This window comes from Triplophysa rosa, linkage group LG17, assembly GCF_024868665.1.
Source record: "Triplophysa rosa linkage group LG17, Trosa_1v2, whole genome shotgun sequence".
Lineage (NCBI taxonomy): Eukaryota > Metazoa > Chordata > Actinopteri > Cypriniformes > Nemacheilidae > Triplophysa > Triplophysa rosa.
In genome coordinates, this window is record NC_079906.1 from 12,390,394 (window position 1) to 12,418,134 (window position 27,741).

At 38.6% G+C, this 27,741-nt stretch overlaps 4 protein-coding genes across 6 annotated transcripts in view; 2 read left to right on the top strand and 2 right to left on the bottom strand.

Annotated features, from left to right (window-relative positions):
- The first annotated feature begins 47 nt into the window (after positions 1 to 47).
- rap1aa (RAP1A, member of RAS oncogene family a) lies at positions 48 to 5,940 on the top strand. The gene is made up of 8 exons (XM_057357178.1): positions 48 to 147; positions 2,342 to 2,419; positions 2,811 to 2,879; positions 3,009 to 3,065; positions 3,153 to 3,293; positions 3,757 to 3,900; positions 4,010 to 4,137; positions 4,994 to 5,940. Exons 2-7 carry the CDS (start codon positions 2,363 to 2,365, stop codon positions 4,097 to 4,099), a joined length of 558 nt encoding a protein of 185 aa, XP_057213161.1. The 5' UTR covers positions 48 to 147; positions 2,342 to 2,362; the 3' UTR covers positions 4,100 to 4,137; positions 4,994 to 5,940.
- A 125-nt stretch (positions 5,941 to 6,065) lies between these two features.
- Positions 6,066 to 10,909, bottom strand: inka2 (inka box actin regulator 2). Its single transcript, XM_057357177.1, has 2 exons — positions 10,560 to 10,909; positions 6,066 to 8,120 (listed from the first exon to the last, which is right to left on the bottom strand). Exons 1-2 carry the CDS (start codon positions 10,623 to 10,625, stop codon positions 7,170 to 7,172), a joined length of 1,017 nt encoding a protein of 338 aa, XP_057213160.1. The 5' UTR covers positions 10,626 to 10,909; the 3' UTR covers positions 6,066 to 7,169.
- A 1,546-nt stretch (positions 10,910 to 12,455) lies between these two features.
- On the top strand, positions 12,456 to 17,025 carry ddx20 (DEAD (Asp-Glu-Ala-Asp) box polypeptide 20). The gene is made up of 11 exons (XM_057356835.1): positions 12,456 to 12,671; positions 12,852 to 12,946; positions 13,139 to 13,307; positions 13,832 to 13,955; positions 14,093 to 14,235; positions 14,327 to 14,465; positions 14,652 to 14,710; positions 14,826 to 14,908; positions 14,992 to 15,097; positions 15,558 to 15,659; positions 15,750 to 17,025. The coding sequence occupies exons 1-11, from the start codon at positions 12,479 to 12,481 to the stop codon at positions 16,877 to 16,879; spliced, it is 2,343 nt and encodes a 780-aa protein (XP_057212818.1). The 5' UTR covers positions 12,456 to 12,478; the 3' UTR covers positions 16,880 to 17,025.
- A 4,783-nt stretch (positions 17,026 to 21,808) lies between these two features.
- The window catches only part of kcnd3 (potassium voltage-gated channel, Shal-related subfamily, member 3), an 83,086-nt gene continuing 77,153 nt past the window's right edge, over positions 21,809 to 27,741 (bottom strand). Inside the window, exons 4-8 of one of the 3 annotated variants that reach the window (XM_057356551.1) lie at positions 26,647 to 26,745; positions 23,999 to 24,031; positions 23,806 to 23,898; positions 23,480 to 23,718; positions 21,809 to 23,351 (exon numbers count right to left, since the gene is read on the bottom strand). In XM_057356551.1, the coding sequence (XP_057212534.1) occupies positions 23,147 to 23,351; positions 23,480 to 23,718; positions 23,806 to 23,898; positions 23,999 to 24,031; positions 26,647 to 26,745 (669 nt within the window). In that variant the 3' untranslated portion in view covers positions 21,809 to 23,146. Of the gene's footprint in view, positions 23,352 to 23,479; positions 23,719 to 23,805; positions 23,899 to 23,998; positions 24,035 to 26,646; positions 26,746 to 27,741 lie in introns of all 3 variants that reach the window. The other 2 variants (XM_057356550.1, XM_057356552.1) reach the window with 2 other exon arrangements.

Genomic DNA, 27,741 nt, shown 5'->3' on the forward strand with positions numbered 1-27,741 from the left:
CAATAAAGCTGTCCCTGACTGATACATACAATTCCATTTCGTTTCCATCGGCCCTTTAACGTGTTTGTAACTGCACGTGCGCCCACCAGAGTGACGTTTGCATCCGCGACACCGGAGTCGGATCGCGCGGCGGAGTGGCGGGACAAGGTGAGTAAACAGCCAGTGAACTCAAAAATAACACGATTATAATGACATTCATGTTTGATATATCAAACCCTGGATTTTCAGGAATGGGTGGTAAAGAGAAACGGGCGTATTGAACCTGCTTACATGCTAGCGCTAGCTAAAGAGCCACAGGCCGGTATGTAGCCGGTTAGTACTCACACCGTGCAGCTATGCAGAATGAAAGCGCACAGCAGCGCCGCTATCTTGCGAACTGCGCAGGAAACACCGCTGCTTTTACAGGCCTCGTGCTTGTTTACGAGGAGACGACTAAACACACTTGCCGTGCTGTTTACGGCTAAACATTTTATTTGCGTTTTTAATAAAGTTGCCTTGTGCATACGATCACGTTAACTTGTAAATGTATGTTTATAGTGCGTTTTAATGAACATATGAACTTCTAGTATACACACCTTAATATTCTCAATCGTCAAGTGACCAAAATCACGACTTTCTGTGGGTCAAGTACTGACAGCTGGTGGTGTCAGTAATGTTTCACAAAGGGTACACCGATCTTTATTTGGCCTTTTTGGCTTTCTAGATGTCCAACACTTGGTAACGTTAACTGACCTGGTATTGTGTTTATTCAACATATTTCTGGGAAAGGCTAATTCAGAAGGGGATCACTGTACAGTTTTGCTGTGTGCAATATGTAAATATATGTGTGTCTGTTTGCTATTTGTTATTAACAATGCAGCTTTCAATGTAATGCTTCGTCTTTCATATATCATTCATATGTCTTATAAGAGCTTTCATGAACCCCGTGACGAAAGCCCTGAATGTAACTGAATGTGTCCTGGCCCTAGTTACATCTATCATTTAGAAATTTGACAAGACAAGAATCTCACTTACACTAGTAATATTTTATTATTGTCTCTGGCGGCAACGTTTTATATTTGTAGTTATGCATTATGGAGGTTTTCTTCTATGGTCATGTTTAAAAATGTCTTGGTAATATTATTCTTATTCAGATAAAATATACACCTGTTGCAATTAAACTGATGTTGCTGTATTGAACCGTTTTCATTATATTTAAAGTACAGTCTTTTATTATAAATGCAGGGGGAACCCACATTCTGATAATAAAAATGTACCTTGAAGGCACTGTGCCTTTGGATAAAAGTGCCTGCCAAATGCATAACTGTAAATGTTTTCATTATATCTTTTGTGATTTGATTAATTTAACTGTAGCAATTATACTGAATGATAATTTAGGTTTAGGCCTGCATGCTGCATGTGAGTCAATATATTGAGTTTCAAGTCTATTGTGTTAAATGGATCTAATGTTTTGGTAAGTGTTATCTAGTCTATTTTGGTAGAGTGGAGTTAGACAAACAGTTTGATATTCAGACATATGGATAATATGTGTGTGTTCTGTTGCTTGTAGTCATTAGCATTTAAGGATCTGAAAGAGATATTTAATTTAAATATTTACTGTCTCTTAACACACCAAAAACATACTGTTTTGTTTAACGTGCTACCTGGCCTGCTAGTAACTGACAAGTAACAATGATGAACAAACGATGATGACAATAGTTGGTTTCAAACTATACATAAGGCATAAGGTTGCTTAACTTTGTTCAAGATTTCAGATGTCTTGCATTTGCCTCTTTTTACAGATTTCAATTGTTCCAGGCTGAATGCAATAATGCATTAGCTTAGCATCACTTTGGTCTGCATCCATTAGATAAGCTGTTTGTTTCATAGTTTGGATGCTTTCACATCTTTGATCACACTGGAATTTAAAGTGAATGATCTGAAACGGTCTCTGAAGCCCAGCAAATCTGGTTGGAGATACTCAAATACTAGATGTGGTTTCAGGGGCGGGCTGGCCATCTGGCGTACCGGGCGTTTTCCCGGTGGGCCGCTAACGTATGGGGCCGGAACAGAGGCGATGGCCGCTAACGTATGGGGCCGTAACGGAGGTGTTGGCCGCTTAGATGGACGTATTATAAATGCGAATGCACGCAACACGAATGCAAAGGACACGTATGCCACCCCCCCCACAGGTTCGGTAGAGGGCCCAGTCCAGCCCTGTGTGGTTTGTAAATGAGATCCAAGAAAAGAGTACTATTACATTTATTCTTCTGGAACATTTTGTGTGGTAGGAACCTGTTGAATGCCTCAGACTTGTTAGTGCATTGATAAATGTTGTATGTGTTATGATTTAATCACACAGGCCTCAGAAGAGAGACCCACCATGCGTGAATATAAGCTTGTGGTCCTGGGCTCTGGGGGTGTGGGGAAGTCTGCACTGGTAAGTTCAGCTGCAGGCAAAAAGATGACCTTTTCATAATACCCTTTCACACATACAGGTTGAATCTGACCCCAACCTTTTCACAAATACCTGTAAATCATTTTTCTGGTATACGGGAAGTTGTAACATTACCAGTAAATTACGGGTTAGATACTATGTGTGAACTCTAACGGAGATTAAGATTATTGGTAAGAACATTTACAAGGTCTGTTTTGGGCCAGTTATAACATTGTTACATAGATTAAACGTCTCTTGTTGTAACACTGCTGTCTAGAAATATATATCAGCCATCAAAAGTATAACTTAAAATATAACGCAAGTATTCTGTTACATTACAAATCTGTGTTTGGTTCGAGTTAGTTGTGATAATGCTTTTGGCTCTTTCTTACAGACAGTCCAGTTTGTACAGGGAATATTTGTTGAAAAATATGACCCCACAATAGAAGACTCATATAGAAAGGCAAGTAACTGTGTATTACACGTAGATCATAAACAAGTGATTAAACTGATCTTAAAGTAAAGATACAGTAATAAATTCACTATAGCGTGATTAATAATACATGATTAACCTGCTCTCTTTTACTTTTAGCAAGTCGAGGTGGATGGGCAGCAGTGTATGCTAGAAATCTTGGACACTGCAGGCACAGTGAGTTAAAAATGCTGCATGAACGTTTTCAATTAGTTGATTGAACGTTCATGTGAACTCAATAGTTTATTGATTGTTTGCCAACAGGAGCAGTTCACAGCCATGAGGGACCTGTACATGAAGAATGGTCAGGGTTTCGCTCTGGTTTACTCCATCACAGCACAGTCTACCTTCAATGATCTGCAGGATCTACGCGAGCAGATTCTCAGGGTCAAGGATACAGAGGATGTGAGTTACTTTGAATTTCAGAGGATGTTGTGCTATAAAAACATACTCGTATTACTTTCTTTTGAATGACGTTGCACATGCTAGCATACGGGAATACTAGATTTGGTTTAAAACATGCATTAAACTACACCTGTAACCCTATGTACATTAACGTCCACATTGTATACTGTATTACAAAACTGGATTCAGCCTTTCCTTGCATTCGTGGAGTTGGGTGAGAGGATTTTGAATAGCTTAAAATATAAAATTTGCAGAAGTGGATATCACACTTTAGCATTCAACACAACTTAAAAGAGCACCACATGTTATTTAAGGTACTGTTCTTCCACGTTTCTGTAAATGCTCTCAGTGTTTAAAAAAAAAGCAATGTTTGTGTTATCGCTGTTACTTTAAGCTGACAGTGTAAACCCAGTCTTTTTAACCCATTATAAAAAATAATGTCTCTCTCTCTCTCTCTCTCTAGGTGCCAATGATCCTGGTTGGAAATAAGTGTGATTTAGAGGACGAGAGAGTGGTCGGGAAAGAGCAGGGTCAGAATCTTGCCCGCCAGTGGTGTAGTTGTGCCTTTCTAGAATCTTCTGCCAAATCAAAGATCAACGTCAATGAGGTGGGTTCCACTTTACACCCACTTCTTCTAAAGCAAGTTAAGAACGTAAACACACTGAGTATATATAATGGCAGTTATCTAATAGAAGTGTTGTGTTTGTGTGTATTAGATCTTTTATGATCTGGTAAGACAGATAAACAGAAAGACACCGGTGGAAAAGAAGAGAGCGAAAAAGAAGTCAAACTGCACCCTTCTGTAACACACATGCAGAACATCACTGCAGCAGCTCTGAGCCAGGTGATCGATAAGGATTTCTTGACATGCATTTAAATGCCCATTTTTATCAATGATCATTGTGTACATTTTTGTGGTATTAAAAAAGTGTTATGCATGTAAATACTAAAGAAATTTGTGGAATAGAAAGGAAAAAATGGGATGCAGAAGTTTCAATCTGTGCAGCACTGCAGGTTGTGGTAGTGGTAATAGTTCACTGCAGAATATTATCTTTTCATCATCTCCCCTCTGCACCACCGTGGGTTTTTGGTGTGAATTAATGTTGTTAATTTGTGAAAATGTCTGGGTACACTGAAATCTTTCATGTACATCTGCTGGTATAACCGTTCGATAGCATTATCATAATCTGCTTTCAAAATGGTTTGCAAACACAAAAGTGTTTTTCACACTGTTTGTAAAAAGGTTGATGTGGTTGTAGAATTGAACATCCTGCTTCAGCATTAGTATAATAGAACCACCTGCTGGAACTGTTGCATTCCTGCACTTGAGGCAAAACTGTACGTGTTGAAATGAAGCTAGTTTTTGGTATGTCATGAGTCTTTTAAAAGCTATGACACACAACAGCCAGCCAATGTCAGGCTACTGTTGTGTGTCGGCCAACTACAGCCATCTGTTGTTATAGAAGAGTTATTTCTTCCCATTCAGATGCAAAATGTTTGTACTAGTTAGCCGTTGGCTGTGGTTTATGTTTTGATCAAGTGCAACTTTGGAGCCATTTCCCATTTTTTGACTCATGCCACAATTATCTAATTCTAGTTTTATTGGACTGGAAGCAAAAATGATGTTAAATCACAGACTTTTAATAAGCAGCTTTTATTTGGGGTGAGTTTGGCGTAAATATCTTTTCTCTCTCTTTCAGAATGCCGAAATGAAGAACTGTTACCCGGTTGGCCGACATTCCAGTTTCTCTCTACAATTATTGGCCAAGCAAACAATAAGGCAGAACACAACAGACTCCTGAACTAACTTGACAGATGAAGAGAGATGCAGCCTCTGCCTTTACTTCTTTAAAATATTTAAATGTTTCAGCCCTCCACCCTCCCTTTGAGTACTGTTGCTTTCTAAAGGAGATTCTACATTGTGGATATGTGCCTGGAAGAGGATCTGTCTATTACATGTCAAGGGGTTGTATACAGTCAGGGAGAGGGTTTAGGACTTAATTCCTATAGTGATGATGGGGACATTTCAAAACATGTTAATATTTGTAAATTGACCATGTTTTATTGTTCATCATGTTTGGACTTTTACTAATCATTTGTGCAGAGAAGTGTGTCTGTTTATCAGAAAGTTAAACCGTTCATTTTTTCCTGAGTAATTTGTTTTCTGAAGATCACAGCTTTCATGTTTTCCATAGTATGCTTAATTCTTTTGATCTAGAGAAACTGTGGCAAATAAATCAGGATGCTTGGTTTGGTGTATCTTGAAGATAAAGATATAGTACTAAAGCCAGTTCTACCTTATGTTCTTTACAATCAAAATGACATTAATTTTACAGCTTTTTCAGAAAATAAAATTTTAGTATATTTTCTTTATTATATATATTTTTCTGTATTAAGCGGTATGCTGTGGCTCAACCCGGAAAAAAATATAACAGTTTTGTGCCTGAGCAGGGGAAGAATGAAATCCAGTCTATAACGCACAGATGACTTCTCCACTGATAACCGCAAACCAATAATCAATAGGCAGTCTTGACACTTCAATTGCCAAGTTAAATCAGTCTTGATGTCTCGAGATATTTTACTTCAGTTCATCATTGTGTCTGGCTGGCTTTTGATTTCATTTGAAAGTAGTGTGTGTTTCTTTGACAGATTTAAATAAATGTTTTTCATATTGATTTGGTGTTTTGTGTGCATTTTCAGATTTTCATTTCACACAAACAAGTCATTACAGAGATATTTATGGTTGTTCAACTATGAAGACTATGGTCTTTAACTTGTCTCAATTTATATACATACAATACAGCTGTTTTATCCAGATTTATTCATTTTGCAAGCACTTTTATTCCATGTGACTTACAAATGAAGAACGGGCCAATTTATACTTATGATGCTGCATACCAGCTAACATGTTGCATTTACTGTTGAACAAAAAAAGTGTAAGAGCACAACTCATAATGTGGAGAAATGAGTCATGTACTTTTAGATTCTGTGTCTTCAGTGTTATTACTCTCTTATATATAAACCGATGTTTGAAACTAGACATAATTTATTACATCACAGGGGGACAAAGAGATATAAATGAGAACATGAACATGCTGATAAGGGTATTTGCACTTGGCCACTTTTTATAAATATTTTGCATAGTTGTCATTGCATGTTTTTTTTATGGGCAGTAGAAAAAAATTTGCCTGCAATGTTTTTTTTTGCATCAGGTTTGTGAAAAATGCACCAATCAAGACTTAGCTGAGTGATTGACAGTATGGCATACTACTAAAGCACTACCAGACTGAAAACAAACATCTGCAGAAACAGCATGTCAATGAGCCTAAGCAAATTTAAAATGCTAATACAGTCTGATTTTATTAATATTTTTCCTGTCCTCATAGCTCTGTCATGGTCAATAGTCAATGAAAGAATATAAATCCATCCCAGAAAACTTAAATCAACATATCTTTGGAGTAAATCAACACAATCTCATGGCAACTCATAAATATTTTTCTTTATTGGCTAATTCGTATGATCTTGTTACGTTTTATTTGCTTTCATGCCAGTGACGTTAGGTTTAGGGGTGGGGTTAGGGGAGGGGCTTCAGTATTCAATTTTTCTAATAATCATACGTTTTTGTACGATTCACATCATACGAATTGATACGAAGTTGCCACCTCATAAAATAGTTACGAATTCCAGTGAGATCAGGCTGAATAAGTAACTTCTAGAGTGCAACTGTAACTTAAGCCAAATGACAAAACATGTTTTGTTTTTCTTTTCCTTATTTCTTTAAACTCCTCCATGGTAGTGTAAGGACTTTGTTCGTCGTTTTACTCATAAAGCCCATCAGTTGTCTAACAATGTATTCATGTATTCTATGTCGGTATCTTAGACCCACACAGCTGAGCTGTAATCAAACACATGGTGATGTTTGTCTACAGTTTCTGGCCATATCAGACCACCTGAGCTCTGGCAGGCCACGCCCTCCTGCTGGATGGGTGTGGTTTTCTTCCTCAGTCCTCTTGTTCTCGCCCAGAATGGTTTGCTTGCATTGCCCTTTGGTTTCCTGCATGTAATCTTTGGTTGTTTAAAGACCTCCATCCCCTCACTCCCTTGGTGAAGCTGTCCAGGGCAGTCCTGCGGTTTACCTCTTCCTGGTCGAGCGCGGCGTAAAACACGTTTGAAGATGTTAGCAGTTAAAGAGAGTCGTCTGGAAAGCTCCTGAGAATGACTGGTAGGTGATGACTCAATGGATGTGTCTTTGAGGCTTGAGTCATCTACCTCCTCACCTGTTGTCTGATATCCAACATCTGGCAGGTCCAGCCAGTTCCCCACCAAATCAGCAAAAGCATTATCGCCCAACACCAATGGCTGTCTATTCCTACTGTGGTTCATCAATGAGGCAGTCCAGTCGGTGGAGTCGTCGTTGTCATATGAAGAGAAATGACTGTCGAGTGTGTCTTCATGAGAGCTGGAGAATGAAGAGGAAGTGCTTAGACTTCCTCTGTGCTTGATCCTCATGGGTGCCTGTGCCCTGGGGATATTGCGGTTCTCTAACGGAGAACTTGTGAGGAATATAGATGAGTCCATGCCAAACTCATTCTTGTAACATAGATTTTCTTGATTTTGGGTTTGGTTCAGATTGGATCCACTTGAGCTTTTGTTTTGATCAAGGATCTGTGTGTTTGGAGCACTGGTGAGTGGTGAGATCTGACTGGGTTTGCTGGAGAAAACCAGCTTTTCCAGTGCAGTCTGGACTTGTAAGAGTTTGAGTTCCTGGAGAGCACCAATCACAGAATTCAGAGTGTGAAGACCCTCATCTGACTGCCACAAAGAATCCTAACGAAGAAAAACGAGAAAAAGAGGAAGAGCAAATTAATTTATGTTGTAATTAACTAACTAATGAATATATGTTGGCTCACACTCACTTCCTAGTAATTACAAAAAAATCTATATTACCCCGAGCAGTCGGCAATTTCTGCTAAAGAGAATTAATTGCAGATCTCTGGTCTTTTTTGAATGTTTCGCAAAACGAGGAGGTAATTGAAATCTCATTATTTTTAGGATGCCATGGTTTTAAAACAAGAGTATATCAATGATTAGATAAGACATTTATTTTAAGAAAAGCTCTGACAAATGTTACTTCTAAATACATAAAATCTATAAGCCTACTTATGTTACTACATATTCTTTATTCTATATGTATTCTGAATAATAATCCATTAATTTTACAAGAGGCTAAAATATAAAAAATACTTACCCTTGACATATACTGTATATGATTCTTATGTTGGTCAGCTGATCCTAAAAATGCATACTTTTTATATTCAATTATGAATGCATGCAGTCCTTCAATATGGTTTCATTTAATTGACTACATTTAAATTCCATCTTTATAGAATGAAATACTAAACCCCCTTTTTCATCTCAGTGTCTGAAAGCCTTTAACCACAAAAGAAACCTCTAGCGTCTTACCTTCTTTCAGCCTGCAGACCCTCAGCTTTCCTTCTCTTCTCTCACTTTGTCTGTTTTCAGCTATTTCTCTCCCCACCAGTGTGTGATCGATTACCATTCAGTCTGAGCACAGCACAATACTGCTGCTTTCCCACAGTATAGTACCTTAAAGCATTATGGGAAATGTAGGACCTAAAAGGCGTGTGGGTGAAATGGCCATTGAAAATGGATCTCAGTCATGGATCAGCAGCTGATGCATGTGTTCGACCGTGTTGATCTATAACATGTGCTTGATCTATAACATGCATGTGCTTGACTGTGTTGAGGTATAAGCTATTCCTGTATCCTGGCAGATCATAGAGACCATGGAGATAATGGGTTCAGTTCCAAGGAAACACTGCGTATGTTGCTTTGGATTAAAGCGTGTGTAAAATTCATAAATGTGACCCTGGTTCACAAAACCAGTCTTAAGTAGCACGGGAACATTTTAGTAAAAGACAAAAAGCATTGTGTGGGTCAAAATTATCGATTTTTCTTTTATGCCAAAAATCATTAGGATATTAAGTAAAGATCTTGTTCCATGAAGATTTTTTTTTAATTTCCTGCCTTAAATATATAAAAACTTTATTTTTGTGAGTGGATGGTCTGCCACAGTGCCCCTGATTAACAACTTCAAATGCAATTTTCTCAATATTTAGATTTTTTTTAACTCTCAGATTCCAGAGTTTTAAATGGTTGTATCTCAGCCAGATATTGTCCTACTCTAACAACTCATATATCTATAGAAAGTTTATTTATTCAGCTTTCATATTATGTAAAAATCTCAATATCGAAAAATTGACCCATAAGACTGGTTTTGTTGTCCAGGGTCACAAATGTTTAGTGTTTCATCACATGTAGGATCCATTGCTCGCTGTGTAATGTTACTGCGTGAGGTCTCTTGTGTCTCAGTTTCCTTTGGGGAATTCCCAGCAGACAGGAATATTAATCAGACATCAGGAGGAGGCCAACAAATGATGGATGCGTCTGTGAGCAACATTCCTACGATCGCTTCCTCATCTAATCATCACCTATTTTCCCTTACTTTGTCTCACACGCACGCACGCACGCGCACACACACACACACACACACACACACACACACACACACACACACACACACACACACACACACACTAGTCATGTTTTATAATAAACATAAACAGCCCTTTAGTAATATGCCCCTTGCCCTAGGTCATAAGGTTCACATAGTGTCATAAGCATAATATTTAGAACCTCAAAACACAGCTCTATTTAGTAAAGTCCTGTTTATTTGGTCCTATTTTGCATTTGCAGTCAACTATGAATTCTGATACCGCAGTGCTAGGCATACAGAAATGCAGTTTAAATATCAGTTTTTCAGCTTTGCACTTGAATATTTTTAATCTCCAGTCTTGCACATGTTTACTGTATAGCTAATATATATATTTAAAGCAGCACGCCGGACTAAAAAACCCTAAAGCAACAACAGCAGATATCTTACATTCACCACTCAAATTTGAAAACATTACGGAAGGTTGAGAACACGCCAATCAGCGCCTTCCATTTCAAATAACCGCTGCCAATCAGATTGCACCTTTCTTACTCGCTGGCCAACAGCTGGATAAACATCAACACGAAGGTGAAGAAATGCGCTTCCAGAGAAATGCATACAAGTTTATTTCCATAGAGATTCGTAATGCGCCATTATACGTTTATGTTCAGGTCTCGGCAGTTTGATTATTTAAAAGCATATATGTATTATACAAGTGAAGAAAGAAAAAAAACAGAAAATAAAAATCTTACCAGTTCTTGTTTTAAACGCTGGAGGTTGTTGTCCATGTTCCCGGGTCCCAGATATTCTTCGTCCATTGAAACTGAATTACGCTATTAAAAAGATTAAACTAAGGCACATGAATTCGTAGTCATCGGCCCTGTTTTAATATTCCTCCTGGGACGTCAGTCGCCTCTGACAGACTTCTCATTACATATTCAGATTACATTACAGCCAAGATTCAGGCGAGGCAAGTCAAGCCACTGTGTAGTGTATGTGGTGTAAAATAGCATCGCGTTGAATAGAGGAGAGAGTTTTGAATAGGATTAACTAACGGTTGTCTGACAACAAAATGAGTCGTGCTTTAACGCCAGTGGTCAGTTCATGAAGAATGGAGCGCTTACAGGGAGTTCATGCATAAGAATAGAACTAACAAGTTACTGTGTATGGCTTTAATAGAGATCCACTGTGATTGGATAACACTGCAGAGAGAAGGAAGCGCCTAGTACAAGTAGTGCAATTTGTTAGCATTACTATGTATGATCCAATTTTATCATCCAATTGTAAACCTTATTCTTTATTAAAGAATACAAGAAAGAAAGCTTATTGTCACTCACATGTAAATACTGCAGTATAAAATGTACTATAGTAGACTGCAGTAAAATCCAACAAACTATACTGTTTTTGAGCTATACTATATAGAATACTAGTATACAGTTGATCAATTTAGCTAATATCACAGAATACAATTGTATACTAGTAATTATATTGTACTACGTCTACTATAGTAAATAGTAGATTGGTATTTTTGTTTTTTAGTATTTTACAGAGCAAATTATTGAGATTATTACCTAATAAAAATATAGCAACAATCTTCTGTGTTTTGGCGCCCTCTGCCACTGGTCTCTTTTAAGCGATGGTACTATCTCTGTGCAGTAGGGGGCGCAGTGACTCTCTACTCAATTCATATATATATAAACTTCTAGCAATTATTTTAAGATTACAATAGGTAGAAGAAATAAAACCTGAAAGAGTAGTCATTTGTTCTGACTCATTAGCAGCTATAAGTAGCATGAATTCGAATGACTCAAGTAGAGATGTCCTGCAGACTGACAGTTGAAGGGGAGGAGTTAACGGAGGCTCCGGCCAAGCCGTCTATTTTACGTCATTTGAGATGGATAGTCATTTCAGGGCGGAAGTGCATTTTCAGATTTTAACTGAAGATTATGAGGGTACATGAATTTTAAAAAGAAAATGACCCACATTGATAAGCTATTTACTATAAATGCTGCAGTATTTCATGAAAAAATAAGAAAGGTCATTTTTATTTAATTTTAAATAAGAAACGGCAGTGGGGAAAACCTGACAGAAGTGGGATACAGACAGTAAAGGGAGACATTACTACAACATTCAAAAATCATTTACAGTGAAACTGTTCAAAGGAAAATTTCGGACAAAAGAAATAATGTTCTCGGACACACTAGACTAAAATCAACCTTATATTTAATTGGAAAGTGTATGACAGATGTGTGTGATGCTTGCAACGTTACTGAGGATGTGGAACATGTTATAATGAGGTGTAGTAAATATAATTTAGAGAGGGCTGTTTTGCATGACAAATTGTGAGTTAGGGATTGAATGGAGTTTAAAGGGAGAGGGTGAAAAAATGAGGGATTGTTGGAATGCTTTGTTTGAATTCCTTAAAAATACAGGCTTATAAAAACAGATTAATTATTTTTTTATCCACCGAAGTACTTGAAACCCTGATGTTACACCCCCGGTACAGTAGGTGGCGGTATGCACCTAAACAAGTTGGTTGCGACCCGCCATTAAAAGAAAAGTAGAAGAAGATAGCAGACGGAATCATCGCCCAAGATATACAGTAGGTGGCGATAATAATCCAAAGGAGATCGGCCATAAAACTGGACGAAGAAGAAGAGCAGACGGAATCATGGCGACATCCACGAAAGCAGCGCATGAGCTGCAAGTCAGAACCCGGACTGATGATGTTCTGAATAACGACGGGGTCGAGTTCAGCTCTTTACTGCTATCAAAACCTGTGCTTGAGGGCTTATCTGCCTCCGGCTTTCAGAGACCGTCACCCATTCAGCTCAAAGCCATCCCACTGGGCAGATGTGGACTGGGTACGATACCCCTAAACGCTAAAAACATATTCCAAACTCCTAAGTCAGGCTTAACTAATTGTTTTGAAGTGCTATAACTATTTGTACTTATGAATTACAATCACGTCTATTGTTCTGATGTGCACTTTAATAATCATTCGCGGGTAATAATGTTGTTTACTGCATGTTTTGTCCGTTCAGATCTTATTGTTCAAGCCAAATCTGGCACAGGAAAGACTTGCGTGTTTACTACAATTGCTTTGGACTCCCTTATACTGGAGAACACAGTCACACAGGTATTATTTCTAGCTTTTTAAATTAATCTCTGTTATTTAGTGGAATTCAGATTATAACTTTTAAAGAAAAATATATTATTAAATACTCTTGTGAGATGTTGGCAACACCAGTCAGGGTGATTGTTTGTTTCCCTTTCACAATCATGTTCCATTTTTAGCTTTTAAGTCTCTACCCTTTACTTCTCTTAACAGGTGCTAGTTTTAGCCCCCACTAGGGAGATTGCTGTGCAGATCCATGCTGTTGTCATGGCAATAGGCAGCTCTATGGAGGGACTGGAGTGTCATGTGTTTATTGGTGGACGGCCTGTCAGTCAAGATAAGCTCCACCTGAAGAAATGCCACATTGCTATTGGCTCACCAGGTGTTACCTTATTAGTCATCATTTCAGACAGATATGTTAGTTGTAACACTTGATAGTTCACCCAAAAATGAAAACTCATCATTTACTCACCCTCTTGTCATTTCCAACCTGTATGACTTTATTCTGCAGAACACAAAAGAAGATATTTTGAAGAATGTTGATAACCGAACACTGGTGGCACACATTCACTTCTATTGTATAGACACAAAACCAATACAAGGGAATGGGTACAGCCGTTGTTCGGTTTTTGACATTTTTTAAAATATCTTCTTTTTTGTTCATACAGGTTTGCAATGACAAGAAGGTGAGTAAATGATGACAGAATTTCCAGTTTGGGTGAACTATCCCTTTAAATGTAACATTTATTAATGTCTGCAGAGTTAAGATGAAAATCATGCTAATAAAATAGGATGCAATAACCAAAAGCCTTTATCAGATAATCTTTGCCAATTTCATGAATGGAGAGCGTGTGCGATTTTAAAACGCTATAACAGTATTTCGATGAAATGGTGTTGTATTTATAGGCCGTATTAAGCAGCTCATTGAGATGGGAGCCCTGATCACATCTTCCATTCGTCTGTTTGTTTTGGATGAGGCTGATAAACTGCTTGAGGATGACAGCAGCAGCAGCTTTCAAGAGCAAATCAAGTAAGTCATTTATTTGTTGCCAAAAGGCAGGGGTTAATTTGATTTTGTGACTTCTCTGTATTCAAATTAAAAAGTTATGAGAGATCTGATATCTTTCTCTTCTTTTCTTCCCATTTCCCTCTGTCACTGTGTATTAGCTGGATCTTCTCTTCTCTACCGACAAATAAACAAATGCTGGCTCTTTCTGCCACCTACCCAGAATCCTTAGCACAGTACCTGTCAAGATACATGAGAGAGCCGACGTTTGTTAGATTGAACCCGACAGACCCTGGACTCATTGGTGAGCAATCCATTCTAAATTATTGTTGCTGATGTTTCAAACCTCAGTTTATGCATTGACCACATCAATATTTTATACTTTAATTCTCCAGGACTGAAGCAGTACTATAAGATCGTGCCCTCTCATTCATTGCCTCACAAAATCTTTGAGGAGAAGGTTCAGAGTCTTCTGGAACTCTTCAGTAAAATCCCATTTAATCAAGCGTTGGTTTTCTCGAATCTCCATAGCAGGCAAGTGGTACCCCGTACACCTTTCTCATTACATCCATTACTCTGAACACATGTTGATGCATGTGATAAATGTAGCACATATAACAGTCCTGCACTGAGGGTTGTGTTTCAATTGTTTTATTGAAAAAGAGAGCTGTGATTTTTATTAAAAGTAATGAAAGACTGACTTGAGCTGTTGTTCGGCAGAGCCCAGCACCTGGCTGACATCCTCTCATCTAAAGGCCTGCCTGCAGTCTGCATCTCAGGTGAGCTTCAAATCATGTGGTACAGTATGTGCGCATGTAAATGAACGCCCATATGTGTGAAAGCCTTTTATTATTGTTCATTATTAATTTTTAATCTCTTGGTGTGTTTATGTAGGTGGTTTAAGTCAGGATCAGAGGTTAGAAGCGATGTGGAAGCTGAAGCAATATCAATGTCGAGTTTTAATATCAACAGATCTGGTGAGACATCCGTTACAACACCCACACTGCAGACATCCAGCTTGTAATGATATTGTTTAGGTTAATCTCTGTGTCTTTTACAGACGTCCCGTGGTATTGATGCTGAGAAGGTGAATTTGGTGATTAATCTGGATGTTCCTCAGGACTGGGAGACGTACATGCATCGTATTGGTCGTGCTGGACGATTCGGTGCGTATGAGTGTAAAAGAAAAGAACGACAAAACAATTACACACCAACACTTACCAAGCCCAGTGTCTGTGGTTTTAATTAATGCATATCTTAGACATTTACATGAGGGCGCTTAATCAGAGATGTGAAGCGGATCTAGACATCTGCTCTGAGATGGTCAGACCAGGGTCAGAGTCTGAAATGTCAACCATAGCAATCAGTAACATAATGAGCTGCTAAATACAAACTCATCAAGAGTATTCTAATGACCGCAGCACTTCAAAATCTGAATTTATAATTGGAAGGTTGAGACATCTCTGTAACCAGAACATGATGTTGTTGTTGATGAACTATCATGTTCAGTGGCCACCAGAGTCTCATCAGAATTTCAGACATATGATCTGCCCACAGCTGCTCTGATGAACACGGCACTGTTTTCCTTTTATTGACCCGACATTGACCTCCTTGCTTATGTTTCAGGCACTCTGGGGGTTGCTGTGACCTACTGTTGCCATGGTGAGGAGGAGAATCGGATGATGGCCATAGCTCAGAAATGTTCCTTGAATCTAACCCATTTGCCAGGTAATTTTGTTTTAAATTCATTGCCCTGATTTTGTTTCAAATATGCTTCCTAAAGGTGATAATACGTTTTCTTGTCTCATTCCTTCCCAGATCCAATCCCTCCTGGAATTATGGAAGAGGCTTGTGACTGGGGCGTGATCATTGAACCCCCTTCAAAACCCACTCGCAAGGTTCCTGTCTCCCCCAAACAGGAGAAAAAGAAACAAGTTAAATCTGAGGCCACATCATTTAAACCTTCCAGAGTGTCTCACATCCCAAATCCCACTGAAGAGAGAAGAACATCTGATAAACCCTACAATGTTGCTGAAACCAAGGCTAAAAATCACTCCAAACCTAGGATGGAGAAACCATTACCATCTGCTACAAACCTGGAGACTCGCTCGACTCTTACTCAGACAGAGCAGAGGGATACCCTTCCCAAAATTCCTCCACTGCCATCTTTTAAATCACGGGCACGAAAGATTATGACCTTCGCAGAGGCGGAGGCAGCTTACGAGAGCTTCATAACAGAAGGTCCAGGAAGATCTGTAGAAATCATTCGCCAGTATGAAGGTTGCAACAGAAGTCAAAGTATGTTCAATGGCCTGCATAACAACCATGATGACCATAATGATGAAGATGGAGCTAATGATTCACATGTTCCAGATGCGTCACACTCCCATCAAGATCCTCCGCTACCACCAGACGTTTCAGAGTTGTCCTCTGGTTCGAAGTTTTCAGAAGATTCCCTGTCATCTGATTATGATTCTTCCTCAGAGTCCAAAATGGAGGTTGAAAGTGAATCAAACTCTTCAGTCCCTAACCGCTCTTCACAACACAGACATCACACGCATGTTCTTCCAGATAATGACGTTTCCCAAATACGTCGTTCTGTTGACTGTAACAAAAACCAGCGGGATCAATCCTCTTTACCGGCGGCTAGAATACAAACACATTCTAGCAGAAGCAAGCAGACGTATAGTAAACTTCAATCCCACAATCCTCCTCACCACAAAGGCCCTACAGCCTCCAAATCCAGAAGGAAGGCCACGACGACACAGCAGAGGTTTACAAAGGAGAAAACCGATGATGTTGAAGAGGAAGTTGCAGGGCAGGATTATTGGGATGAGTACAGGGCATGGGTCGAATATTACAACTCGTATTACCACAGATCTCCATATTACTGGATGAGAGCATTTTCCTCATATTCCATTTACATGATGGAAATGATGAAACGTTAAAAAAGGATAATAGACTTATCTATCATGTATAGCACCTATAGCATCCATTGAATCTTACTGCTGTTGCTGCCCCTGTTATTGGGACATAAATGTTAAGGTTTTAGTGATGCTCAATGTATGAAGTTCTTCAATAAAAATGAACTTTTGGGATGTAATGGAAAGTGAATTATTTACTTTGTGAACTGAAAGGGATACTCCCCCCAAAACGAAAAATCCGTCATTATTCACTCGCCATCAAGTTCTTCCAAACCTGTATAAGTTTCTTTGTTCTGTTGAACACAAAGAAATTTGGAAGAATGTTAGCAACTACAATTCTGGCGCACCATTGACTATCATAGTAGGAAACATTATTGTGTCATTTTTTTTTTTGGTTCTGTTGAACACTAAATTTGATAATTTGAAGAGTTTAGGAAAGCAAAAAGTTCTGGGGCACTTTTGACTACCATTTAAAATGTTTATACTATGGTAGTCAATGTCCCAGAACCGTCAGTTGCTAACATTCTTCCAAATATCTTACTTTGTGTTCAACAGAACAAAATAATTTATACAGGTTTGGAACAATTTTAGGGGATATGGTTAGAGAGTAATTCATGACAGAAAGTGGAGTATCCCTTTAATGCAACAGTATGAGAAATATATAAAATAATCATTATATTGCAACATTCTTCTTTCACAAATATTAAACAGGATACTTGACATATCATATCAGGCCAATAGGAAGTGCATATTATTGCAATCACAAGCCAGGACCACTAATCTGAGCATCCCATTAAAACTACAACATGATGGTACTCATTAGCAGCAATCAGTTTGTACTCTCCAAATCAGTCAAGGGCATAAAATAAACAGAAGACTGCAACAACAAATTGACCTTTCTAGACTAAGTCAAGGGTCGTTTGAGCTCTACTTACCTGTGATCTCTAAATAGGCCTGTGGAAATCATTGGTTCCCTGTATTTGCTTGTTCACTTGAAAACATGAACAACAACAGGGATAAGAATGAGTAGGGGGTAGGATGATTAGAAGGTCCTTCAACTCGGTCAACCTTTAGACTGCACATGTAACCTACATGCTAAGCGGGCAAAATACTCCGTAAGTAAGCGGACATGTTAGTTGTTGAAAGACAGGCTTTTGCAATGGGTTTAATTTGGCCGTCTAACGGGACTTTAACAAACGGAAACGAGTCAGCCAGCGCGCGCTTTCTCATATCAAATTTGTTCTTAGTTTGAATGTATTAATCGGCACGTGTGGATACGTGCTCGTTTGTTGCGCAGTCCTCAGAAACAGAAGTTTGCGCACAGCCAAAAACGCACTTCTGTTAAATCTATCTGTCGTGGCTTATCTCAAATGTTCCTCGGATTCGCCTGTATTTTTACTGTCATGAATCGTAGGGGAGAAGCGTGTTGAGATAGGACTCTCTCTGTGTTGCGTTCAGCAGTTTACTTATTATTTATTTACTTGCGTACAGTTTCTCACGCTGGTGCTCATAAGCATGGACAGATACCATGCCGTCGCATTTCCCTTCAAGAACAGGAACGAAAGGATACGAATCTGGATTTTGTTTCTCTGGGTTTGTGGCCTCCTTTTCGCCATTCTGTCTTTGACACTGTGCGACGATTCTTTCTGTTACGTGACGTGTCAGCACGGCCCTTTGGCGTGTACGTGCTGGTTCCAGTCTGTTTTTTTCTCTGATGCTGGTGATCGTTTACTATGTCCGCATATTTCTTGTTGTGAGACAGCATACCCATAAAATCACTGACATGGGTGTGCAATTTAAAACATCTCTGGGAAGACAACAAGCTAGATGGGATCGTGTGGTTCATTCAGCGCCATAGACAGCAGCCCCGCGCCCACAGACTCCGGGCAGACCGCGGGGAAGCAGCGCATCATTTTTATTTCATCATTGAGTTTAGAGGTACAGGTGATAACCACGCTGACACACGTATAGCTGGTGCAGTGTGTATTCTGACCCCGGCTGCCCGGGAGCTGGGCAAAAAGAGGCTAGAGGTCCGCGTGGCGAAGAGATTTGGCTACATCATCATCACGGTCATTCTCTTTTGGGCTCCGCTGTTTGTCATCCTCTTTGTGAACATGTCCGAGGACTTCAGTCAGAATCAGGTGATCATAAAGTGAATTATTTGGCCTATTATGGTATTTTGTCAGGTATTTCATGTTGTTTTTTCGTCGGGGTGGTAAATTATTCGGTTTATATATTTATCAGTATGTGTTCTTTTTCATTGATAATAATAATACAGTTATTGTTACTATTGTAAAATAGTACCATGCGGGATCTTCTTTTTGTTTATTTTTGGTTAAATAGTTTTGTTTTATTGAGGTAAAACGCTTTTTGAACAATCTTTGTAAATGAAGGGATTTGTTGATTGAGCATGTTGTTAATTGTGTGTTTTTGTTTTGGCTGCTGCGTGAGTTTGAGACGTGCGCACTGGTTCTGTCGTGCGGGTCCGCAACAGTGGAGCCGCTTATTTACGCGCTTCTCCACAGACAGATCCGAACCCAACTCCTCAAACTCCTTAGGAACAAGAACTGCCTGATGGATCAAAGCAATCCGATCTATATTTGAGTCCTCTGGGCCAGACATTGTTCTCTCAATGCTTCTCTTGTTATGCCGCGTTTAAAACGTGCAAACAAATTCAATCTCTAAAAAAAATAAAAATAAAAACCAATAAAAGGTTTAAAGGAACAGTTCACCCAAAAATAAAATTTCTGTCATCAATACTCACCTTCGAGTTGTTTCAAATCTGTATAAATTTATTTGTTCTGATGAACACGGAGAAATATAGGCCTATTAGGAAGAATGCTTGTAACCAAACAGTTCTTGGACCCCATTGACTAGGAAAAATTACTTTATATATAATATATATAATATATAATTTTTTGTTTCCGTTGAAAAATATATTTTGAAGAATGTAGGACATTCTGGGCACTTTTGACTACCATTGTAATTTTCCTACTATGGTAGTCAGTGGGGGCCAAGAACTGTTTGGTTACAAGCATTCATCCTCAACTCAACTTTATTTATAGCGCTTTTTACAATTTTCATTGTTACAAAGCAGCTGTACGTGAGACATATTGACTATAAGCAAAACAATTAAAGTTATACCTGTAAAAACAAGAAAAATGTTCATCAGAACAAAGAAATTTATACAGGTTTGGAACAACTAGAGAGTGAGTAATTCATGACAGAATTACAATTTTTGGGTGAACTATCCGGTCGCAGACCAGATTAAATGTTCATTACAAATGCTTGTTTTCCAGAATAGCCTACAATTAAATGGAGTACTTGGAAACAGACAAAACATATTACATAATCAGAGCTGCAAATGGCAATATTAAAATATAAAACGGAAATCCAAGTGAACATTTTACTTGGCTCTTTTCAGTTACTTTAAGCAGAACAATCCAGTGTTGTATGTCCTGCATGTGCAATTGATTAAGTTACTTTTTTATAATGATGCACCTTAGAGAATGTGTCTTCATATTCAATTGTTTTTTGAACCGATGTTCTATAAGAGGCATATTTATTAGTGTCAAATCTCTAAATACAAAGAATTTGTTCTGAATTCACTTAAATGTGCTCATATACATTTTTTAAAATCTTAGAAGCTGAAGTTTGTCCCAGATGTGTGTGACCTAATGTGAAATCTATTCTTCATTTCATATCCAAAAGTTTGTTGGGTATTTTAGAGTTGATGTGATGATGATAATGATTAATCCCAAACTGCTGTCAGATCGTGGTTTTGCATTGAATTCATTGTCCGAAGAACTGAACAAACAGCATATAGATTTGTGGCAGATACAATAAATTTATCAGGCGTTTCACAACTGTGACACGAGACAAGATCATAAATAATATTTAACATCTGACAGTGAACAGAAAAAAAACGAGAGAGTTAAAGCACAGAAACACAGAGGAAGAAAGAAAAGACAGGTGTCTAGATGTGCACATACAGAACTCCACTTTGTAGTATATTTAAAACGACCAGTTCTGTCATCCTAAGGGATTGCACAAATGAATGATTACAAAGCCTAGGAGTCTAACTTTTACTTCTATTACATGTATAGTTTTCTAGCATCCCTTGCTAGACTGGATGTACAAAGTCAAAGTAACTTGAACACATTACTGCTCTCCAATGTGAAGACCACAAGTGACCCAATACTTAACATTTATTACTGTAAAATTCAGAATCTATTGGCCACACTGTTTGTTCTGATGAATTCTAGTTTTCCATATTTCCCATCTATTAAGTACACCCATAAAAATCAATAAATCACAACAGGACCAAACATCATTTGGACCAAAATATGCTGATCATTATTTATAGTGGTGCTTATGGATTGTATGTACAACAAACAGGAAGATAATACCCATTTAAACACAGGGCCACTAAAGAACATTTTGTAAGATTTAAAGAGCTTACAAAACTGATGCGGGCCAGATACCCTGATATTACTAATGTCACAATGTGCTTTTCCCTGTAATACTGACATCCAACAGGTCATAATGATACGTTTTACATTACAGTTGATCTGTTATGTAATTATAAAATCTTACGATTTAATCTTTCTTTCAAAATACTTTATGGAAAATTTGGCTTGTATTGTTTTAAGAGGACTGATCATTTGCCAAATACAAGATTGAATGTATCAGTATGAGGTTTAATGCAAAAGTCTCATTGCACTAAACGGATAACGGATAAGCTGAGGGGTCACTTTCTATGTATGCTGGTGTTAAGAGGCACGAGTGAGTGGAGATTAGGAAGAAGGCTCGGAAGAGGTTTCGACAGCAAAGGATGGAGTTAGGGTACAGAGGTGGAAATTATGTAAGGGCTTACTGGACAACATGTAGAGATCAGGGGTATTGAGGCTGATTGCTGGCAATTATGCTTAAGTTTTATCTGTGTGTAAGAACAAAATTGTACAATTGTAAACAACACCTACTAAACAGAGACAATCCATACATCCACACATTTGAATCCTTCTTAATGGCAATGCTATTTTCCAAAACATGGGTGACAAAGAAAGACTCAGACAAAAACGGAGAAAACATAGTGGAGAATAGCTCTGACTTATTTGTACAATTGTCTCTTTTCTAACAGCAATAAATGACTGAAATTCTCGAATGAAGGAAAACATTCACTGCTGATGAAAAAACACAAACATCAAAATTTTCCTACCCATGTAGAATTTACGCAAACTAGACAAGTTTTTAATACCCATTGAGCGATAATGACAAGAACACTTAGATCAGAACAACTACAAGAAGCAGGCCAGCAGTGGACAGAGGAAAGAGGCGGGGTCAAACACAAAGGGGCAGGAGGACATAAAAGGTGCGGGGCAGGCAGTTGCTCTGGTTTTGCCAAACAGTGGCTAAATATTACAAAATATTCTATCAACAATATTCACAGTTAAACCAAGGCTTGTTACACATCGCAGTCACAAAATCTCAGCGATGCCTTGTGCTTGTAGTCACAGAGTTTTTAAAAACACTTTCATGTTTCTCTCTCGTTTTTTGGTTCTATATTACAAAGAAACGCGTGATAGCTCACAACTGACGTTACAAAGTCGGCTCAGCATTTTGGGCTCAGGGGGTGACAGTGGCTTAAAGAAGAAGGGAAGTCTCCTCCCCCTGAGAGGCACGAACTGTGTAATAAGCTGAGAGTTTGAGGGATAATTCAGTAATGCACCCAAGCACGCACATACACGGGGCATAAATATTCAAGTTATACTGTAACTAACTCTGACCCATAAATTCACACATATTCCAAAATAAAAAGTTACAATAGTCTAAGAAACACTGTCAAACCCATACAGTCTCTTTCAGACTCTAATGCTGATTTTCGCTTGTCCTTTATGATTTAGTCTAGATCAAAATAAAATATCTGGGATAAAAAAAGCCGAGGCTTTGCGAGGCTGTCTGTGATGTCAGAACAGATTAACAGACAAAAACAATCAGCTTTTACAAGACCTCTTACCTTCCTCTCTAATTAAAATATGAATCTTTCAGATAAACACAGTTGCTTAAAAAAAAACTGTGTGACACAACAAAAAGAGTAACAAGAACAAAGAAAAAGGTTTTATGCACAGTGACACCCTCATTTTTTCAGTCCTGGTTGTCCTGCTCTCTCTCCTTCACACAAACATCCTTTTTCATCTTTCCTATTCCTTGCAGGGAGTTTGAGTCAATACACTCCTTCTCCCACTAGGGGGCAGGCTGCTCATCAGTTTCTTTTCCTGAGTTCTGTCTCCTTCACAGCGCAGAGATTTTCACCACGTCAGAGCCGGGGTGCAGAAGAGGCGGGGCTTCAGGGGTTGGAGGGGGCGGGGCATCAGGGCTGGCTCTAGAGTTGTTCGAGGGAGGGGTGGGGATACTGATGATTGCCGTGGTAACCAGTCCACTGCTTTTGCAGTTCAGGCTCCCCGATTCATCTGACATCAGATTTAAACTGGAGCGACTATGACAGGGAGCAAAAGGTCTGTGTGAGAATGCTTTAAAAGGATAATTCTTGCATTTTGTTTGCCTTGCTTAAAAAAATGATTAAAACATTAAAACCTAACCCCCATACATATGTATAAGACTAACCTGGTTTTAAGCGGCTGCTGTTCCCCACACTGGATGTGTAAGGCGCTGAGCTCCTGCAGGTTGTGTGTGTGTGAGTGTGTTGCGTTGAGAGGTTGCATGTTCTTCTTGGTTCGTCGGGAGCAGCAGGTGCCCGTGATACCCTCCTCACTGGACAGAGATGGACTCTGCGATGGGAAGTTCTGTAGCGATGTCCGCAGATAGCCCTGTTCATACAGCCTATCGTCCACAAACTCATGATTCTAAATAAAAACAGATTATTTCCTTTAGTTTATTAGTCTCATATGCTTTCCTACACTGATTTAGATTTAGTGTTGTGTTTGACTGACCGTGGTCTTCTCCAGGCAGTGAAGAAGATGATGATGCTGGCTCTCCAACACGGACGTGGGTTTTTTCAGCTGTTGGTCTCCTTCCATAGAGCCCTGAGAACACACAAACAAACATTCAAATCATTTTTACGCCATTGCCACATTTTAGACATAAATGATGTAGTGGAGACAGGGACGATGTTTGGCTCAGTACCTGTGGTGAAAGTTTCATCTTGTAATAGGGGATCTGCTGTTGTGTAAGGGGGGAGGAGAGACATGGAAAGTGGTTTATTGGTTTTGGAAGGAACTTCATCCAGTACAATATATCATCCATAACTTACAATAAACAAATCCTGAGAAAGGAAGGACTTCCATGAAGGGGCCTCAGTAAATCAGAGGGGTTACCATTTATCTTCTGATGTCACTAAAACTTTGTCACTTTTTAAGCATGTTCACATGCACCTTGAAAGTTTGATTTCAGTAAGACAATATCATTTATCTTTTTTCCGAAATGCTTTAATCCGAACAAATGTATACACTTGTGATTATTGCTTGACTGTCTAATTCCATATTACTATCGTGCTTATATGCATGTTAGTTGCAGTTATGCTCTGGAAGACAGAAGTGATGGGTAACATGCTTTTCTGTCACCCTCCTTTCAAATCTTCAATATCCGATGTGTCATGTATTCATGGAAAGACAGGTGAAGACTAGCTCAAATAAACCCGCACATGTAGAGGTACCGACTGCAGATAGGGCCCTCCTGCCGAAGGCACATACAGTATACTGTTCCACATAACGCAATTTCCATGTCTTAACACGTACCAAAATAACATGAGTGAGTCAGTGACTGATGTGTGGGAGGAGAGTGAGACAGAAAGAAAAAACAAGATATTGATAGAAATGGAGAGAGGGTAAAATTAGGCATTTTACAGTGACATGTACCGAGGACTGCGATTCTGAGCAGCTGTACTGAATGTTTACATGTGTAAATGAATTAATCATACAAGAATGAATCACAAACCAGTGTATTCGAACTCAGACTGTTCCAGGGTGATTCTTTTAAAAGAACTGCATATTCAACCCATAATCAAAGAATAAATATTCTTTTAAGTAATAATTACGTGGAGGAGATTTACTTGGACAGCAATTAATTTGACAATGGTCAAATACGCAGTTTAGTGCTCATTACACAAATATATTTGACTGCGGAGTCTCCTTGACCAATCAGAATTGAGTATTCCAGAGAGAAGTGTAATAAGTACTTGTAATGTTGTTCTCTTTCACTCTTTGGATTTCTCTCAGAACGTTCTGTGAAAGTGTGATCCGTCTCTGTACTCGATCTGCATTTCACTTCATGTTCATTATTTCTCAGATACATTAACACACTCTTCTTTCAGGAAGACATTTTATAAGAGTTGGACAGCTACAAGCATCTGCAGTAATAAAGACCAGGGCCCGAATTCATCAAGCTTCTGAGAATTACTCACATGAACACTGCTAAGAATTGACTTAAGGGTAAAAAAATTCTTGCTTCAAAACTGTGCTTAAAAGTTAGTTATAAAGCAGCTCAGTCGTCATTTTAGTGAAGTGTAGGACTAAATCTCAAGTGTCAGGTTTAGAGATGATTTACAACACTTTGCTGTTCCGCAAATGGGATTTTGGATGACGACATTGCCATGAACCAATCACTGAATAGATTTCCTTATTTAAGAATATTCTCTGATACATTGTTTATATTCAACACACAAATGACAATAAAGACTTTTCAAGAGAATACATTATGATATAGACATTGAAAATGAAAGATAAACACGTTTCCACCATTTCTTAATTATCCATTTTAAACCGGTGCTGAAATTTGTTTTTATTTGCTTTAGTCGGATAGTGTCGCTATATTTTCGGTATAAATCTTTTCTTGCGTGTGAAATCACACGTACCATTGAGAACAAAATACAGCATAATGAGAAAGCGCAACATTAACTTACTGATATAGAGCATAACGAGAATGCGCGCAGCAAGTACGGACTGCGTGCCTTTTATCTTGCGCACAAAGAAGTTTGTTAAATGTATAAATTCGATCATGAAAAATTATGTGTAGATGTTGTTTCATTAATAAATGCCTTTTCGCCATACTTTAAAAAAGTGCAACCCGCAATTACGCCTATGCAGGGGAGTACCAAATTTATGCGTGTATATTATAATGTGGAATGATATGGTTCCATTGGCCAAGCCCTCTGTCCACCACGCCTCTGTCTCCTCAAGCCCCTAGTGGCGACTCCTAAGCACTTGATCCTCTCGAGCCGTCCTAAATATCTGGGAAAGTAAGAGTGATTCTTAGCTTTAAGAAATTGATTATCTTGCTTTTATACTTAAATTTAGAAGCAGGAGTAAATTTCATGAATTCTCAGCACTTAAGACTAAAATGGCACTTGAGAAGCTTGATAAATACGGGCCCTGATCTCATTGTTACACATATATTCACAGCTTACTCACTAATGAGGGTGTTTAGAAACACATTAAGATGTTTTCATAACTTCGTTTTTCCACCCTGATAAACCGGATGTTATTATATTAATTGTGCTCATGTTTATGCAAATACACAGACAGGAAAATCTCATAATTGATCCGATTATGTGCTGAAATTCACATGGATCCCTTACTTTTCAAGCAACCCGACTTGACACTTTTACCTCAGCGCTGAAATACTGCAAGAAAGACATTAGCACTTTTTAGCAAGCATCATGCATTATGTATGTCTAATGAAAAATGAGCCACAAGACGTCAAACTGAGAGCGCAATCTGGACAACAACGTGTGTTTTCAAACAAAAATGTTTGTTTGTGTATGTGCGTGTTCTCACCGTCAGCTCCAGCGATTGGTTGAGTCCATTTCGTTTGCTATGCAGGAAGGCGCTAGAACTGCCACACTTGGAAATTCTCATTCGGGCCAGTCGGGCTTTCTGTCAACACACACACACACAGAGGAAGTTACAACTCAGTCTACCAGGGTTTTTCCATCACAAAGGTCTGAGTTTCAATCTGATCTCTGTTGAAGGAGTAATTCAAAATACTTTAGGAAGCAAAATGGATTTTCACATGGATTGCTGTCCATCACGAGATGATGAAAAATGCAAGAGCCTTCAAAAAGCACTGAACCAATCCCGATCCTGCTCTAACAGCTATGCAGCCAATATGTGCACAGAAGCAGAGAGGGAAAAGTCATTGCTCACTCATCTGCTTAAAAAAACGGATTTTTTTTACAGAAACGCAGCTGTGTAATGTAAATTACAGTAAATGTCTGTGTAATACTGAATTACGGTAAGCACAGCTGTGAAATGCTAGTCAGAGCAGCAGTTAAAGTTCTTCAGACGTGACATTTTTATAGGCACAGCATGGATGATATGTGGAAACCACTAGTCAAATCCTTTGAGGAACATCAAATTTTAATATTTACAATGAATGTGGAGCATTTTAATCTTTTCAGCTCCAGAGGAGTCAAATGATCTGATTTGTGCTCTTACGCGCCCTTTTCATAATAGAGAACCCTAGCCTCTCTCAGTTTTAAGATGTGAGAAGTCTTTTCCATGATAAAAATGGATTACGCTGCCAAAGCATCATGATAAACATTTTGCACGCAATAGATTTAGTATATTCTAAAGGAAATGTAAGTGGTGTTTGCCCATCTTCTCAACACTTTTAGTGTGTTGTTAGGGTGTTCAAAACAACCCACTCTTTAGGCCACGCTCACAATGTCAGTTTTTAGGACTGACTACCATATTTATTTACAGGTGTGAATCATGAAATGTTCTGTTTACACAGCAGTTTACAGTCACAGCTCTCATGCTGTCTGTATGAATGAGCAACCAAACTCAAGGCTGTATTTTAGCTGCATGTGACGCCTGTAACCATAGTGACAGACGTACATATCAAAGATTGTGCCTTCAAAGTCAAAAGAC